Consider the following 4,188-nt stretch of genomic DNA (forward strand, 5'->3'; position numbering starts at 1 on the left):
TTTTTATAACATAATTTTCACAGATTGACTAAAAGGTTTACCTGCAAGTATGTTTTCCACACCAACTGGTGCTTTGCCAGTGTGAGCTGTATTGAAGTTTTGTAGGAGTACGAGGAATGCACTTATCCCATTGGATAACATGCCTAACACTCCTGGTTCACCATAGAAACTGGCTGGAAACCCATCTAATGTTGCCATCCTGTCTTTGTTGTCAAGCTGCAGTTTCACTAAAACAATTAAACAAATTACACAGAAGACATAGACATGAATGTATAACATTTTCCATGAAGTAAATATAATGTGCAATACCAAATGTGGGAATCACCCCCAAAATCTAAAAATACAACAGTATCAACAAACAGTGTCACTGCGTTGCTGAAATATGGATGCAAAGTAGTTAATCCCAGAGAGAGAGGTCACTGATGTGTGTGGTTGGAAATTACAACTTGACTATTCGCACAGCATATTACAATTATTTACTTTTTAAAGACTAAAAGCCAATTAAATATATATACATATATACTTTACATATATAGTATATACTTCACTGTACTGTACTATAAAGTACATATGACCCACTGTAAGAAAACAAAGTCAAAAGGAAAGTCCTACTGTCCTACAGTCCTACTGTCCCTAAATACCTACAGAAACCTGAGAATCTTTAGCCCTGCCTTGTCATAAGTGGGCTTACCCACTGTAGCATTAGACACTGAGGAGTACCTGTATCAACCAATCCTGTTCTAATGTCTGGAAAGCAGCAGGTGCCAGCCAGGTGTGTCGTACTGGGGGTGGAAAGGGGACTGAGTACCCAGGGAGGGCCCAAAAATATGCTTGAATAAATAGCTATGGATGCAGGGGGGGCCTGTAGAGTATAACTTCATACAGGGCCCAGACTTTTGTCATACGTCCCGCCAGAATAAGTGAGAAACGTATTTCTAACAGACTGATATTTACCCAAAAGACAATACTGGTTTCGATTATTTCATTTAAATGTTTTCAGATTTGTAATTTTGGTGTTCTCGTTGTTCATAACTAAAGCAGTTTGCTAGCTAGTAATACAGCAAATGGCAAAACCTGTCTTACCTGGTGAAGACGCTCAAACGGATGAACTGTTGAGTTGTTCTGAAGCAGGGATGAAAGTTTGTCATACATAAGGCCTCCCTTTGTGTAGGAGGAGTTCATGAAAATCCCCCACAGTCACAATCACTGCTCTTCACCTTAGACAATTAAGTACTTCTCCTTCCTCCTCCTCTTCGGAGAATTGTGATTCTGGTCATGATGATGACAAAGGTGGTAACATGGAAATCTGACCATTTAATTTGGTAAGTTTTTGTTATGGATACACCTCTGTTGCTGGCCCTGCCCTGTTCCTCACAGCACAGTGTCATTGCCCTGGACTATATAAAGCAGATATCGCAGATCCAAAAAGCACCACCGTCCTTTCAACAACCTGTTGACTGCAAACCTACTGCATCAAAGAGAAAGAAAAAAGAAGAGCAACAACTGACTGAAGCTATGATCTCCAAATTACAGGTAAAGATTTACAATATTTTTTACAGGACTATTTCTGATTAATAGGGATTTACAGTATGTAACCATGAATTTTGTTAATTCTTAAGTTAGTCAAAGACATTGCTAGGCATGCCAAAACTGTTCAGTCTAGGATTTACAAAGGAATACAAAGCTCTAAAATCACAATATAGTTTTAACAATATGGGTGTGTTTTTAAGAGATGGTAAGAGAATTTGACAGAGCTCTTGTTAAATGTTGCGCAAATTACACATACTGTTCCACACCTGTGACACTTTACAATAGCTTTTTTTAAAGGTGCGCACATGCTCAGTTTGCACTTAAGTGATGCCAATATCCACTAAAAGGTTAATGTAATTAGGCCTGAGTCTGACAAAGAAAAGGCAGAAAATCCATCTATGTGTTTGCAACCTGTAATGAATCTGTAAGAACGGGAAGCATAATTAAAATACAATGAAGTGACACTTAGTGGTTTACAGGTGCCAGTAACTATATTCTAACTTCTGTCCTGCAGAAAACCATTAGACCAGTGTGGGCTGTCAGAGGACTGCATAAATCTGCATTGAATGGTAAACTTAACTCTGTTCTCTTGTCCAAATAGAAGTCTCAGTCATTCCAGACAGCATTTGTACTTATTGAAAGAAATATTAAACGTTTCTCTTTATCCATTTTTTTTCTCTTTCACCCTTGCAGTCTTAAAGCGCCCGGCCCCTGATGACACAGTCACAGCTAGCTTTGGGAAGTTCATCAGTGAAGTAAAGCCCCAGCACCTGTCCTCTGTGGTGCTCCACCGCAGCAAAAGGATGGTGCTGGACAGCATTGGAGTTGGTGTGATTGGCAGCACAACAGACGTGTTTGAGCTGGTCCTGCAGCACTGCCAGGTGAGGCAGAGGGGAAAGAAATAACTTTAAGGTCTTATCTGATAAGAGGCAGTATAAGATAGATGAAAGAAATTGCTTGACCTTATGTGAACAGTAGTCATAAGTCAGTGCAACAGCTGTGTGTGGACAGATGAAGTGAGTACAAAAAAAAAATCTCAGGTTATTATGCTCAATTGTGTCTTGGAACGGGCAGGGTTTTAATGTGTGGTGAATTATGTTGTTTGACATATGACTTACAAAGAAACTAACAGCTTCAATTGAAGAGTTCTATGCCAGAGCTTTATAAAGTGAAGTTCACTGTAAACATGTGATGGCACAATCTGTGACTGTTGTATTAAAAATGTCCTAGTGACAACTCCCTGTGTTTACCTGTCTCCGTCTTTTCCCCTTCAGCACATGTATGCTCCTGATGACATCAGCTCTGTGTACGGACGCAGGGGCACCAGGCTCTCCCCGACACTGGCAGCTTTCGTCAATGGAGTGGCAGTGAGTATAAATGGGAAGGCCAAATGGGTCTCCATTGTCCAAATTGCACCTCAGGTGCACTTATCCCATTACCACAGCAAACTATAGATATTTTATACTCAGCTATGGTACACTCTGCTAACGTTAAATTGACCCCAAATTTCCAGCATGTCTGTAAACATAGCTTGCCTCCTTTGTAAAGAAGGAGGTCAAGCTAATTTCTGCCACATGTATTTGACTCCAGTGGATGAGGCCATGTTATGGCAATTGAAGTCATTTTAAATTAAATATACAATGGCCGTGAATGGTAACTGAGAAAAGAGATGCAACGCATCATGTATACAAAGACAGTGTTTAAAGCTGGCTACTGTATTGTTTTATGTACCGTGATTCACAATCATTTTGTACTTGAAAATGTGTTTTTTCTTTTTTGCAGACTCACTCCATGGACTTTGATGATACTTGGCACCCTGCCACTCATCCCTCAGGAGCAGTCCTTCCTGCTGTGTTGGCACTTAGTGAAATGATGTCTGCTAACAGCAAACCCAGTGGCATGGATTTCCTGCTGGCATTTAACATCGGCATTGAGATCCAGGGCAGATTGATGAGGTTCTCTAATGAGGCGCACAACATCCCCAAGAGGTAAAAACCTCATGGCGTGAGTCCTATTGGACATGGACATTGTAATGTCTTTAGTCCAAAAGCAAAATTGCAGTAGGTTTTGTAATCACTGCCGGGTCATTGCAGTGATAATTTAATAGATATAAAGCCAGTTCACTGTTGAGCAGTTCTTAGAACAAGTATCCACATGACTCTAAAAAGATCCATTTTTGACTCTGCTGATCTCTGCAGTGTAGTTTACAAGGAGGCCTGTGCTGTGTAATGTGCACTCTGTTAATGGTGTCAAATAGCTGTAAAAGGTGTGTTATGTTCATCTCAAGGACAGCAGAGGCTCTGTGGGTACTGCTAGCACAATTAGTGCTAGTGGAGGAAAATATCACACAGGACTCCATTTGGCAAGTGTTTACACCAAGTCAAATGACCCGCCACATTATTTGCTTGTTTATCAAATAATGAAATGCTAAAAACCTACTTCCTTTTATGTCCCTGAAATAAGCTCTGCATGTGGAAATTTGTGTGAAAGTGTAGCTGTTTGTACAAAGAGTCATCTTTACATGCTGGAGCTAACCATAATAAAGGAGAGCAGCCGTTTAAAATGCTCCTTTAGTCACAGGAGTAAAAAGTTCCAAAACACCTGACCAAAGTCTCTTTCTTTCTGTCTTTCTCATCACCAGGTTTCACCCTCCTAGTG

At 40.3% G+C, this 4,188-nt stretch overlaps 1 protein-coding gene across 1 annotated transcript in view; it reads left to right on the forward strand.

The window, feature by feature from the left end:
- LOC117952292 overlaps window positions 1–4,188 on the forward strand; it is a 23,180-nt gene that overhangs the window by 6,729 nt on the left and 12,263 nt on the right. Inside the window, 5 exon segments of the mRNA XM_034884434.1 lie at window positions 2,045–2,099; window positions 2,224–2,411; window positions 2,805–2,897; window positions 3,313–3,518; window positions 4,172–4,185. Of these exon segments, the coding sequence (XP_034740325.1) occupies window positions 2,045–2,099; window positions 2,224–2,411; window positions 2,805–2,897; window positions 3,313–3,518; window positions 4,172–4,185 (556 nt within the window).

This window comes from Etheostoma cragini, chromosome 10 (genome assembly GCF_013103735.1).
Source record: "Etheostoma cragini isolate CJK2018 chromosome 10, CSU_Ecrag_1.0, whole genome shotgun sequence".
In the NCBI taxonomy this organism is placed as follows: Eukaryota; Metazoa; Chordata; class Actinopteri; order Perciformes; family Percidae; genus Etheostoma; species Etheostoma cragini.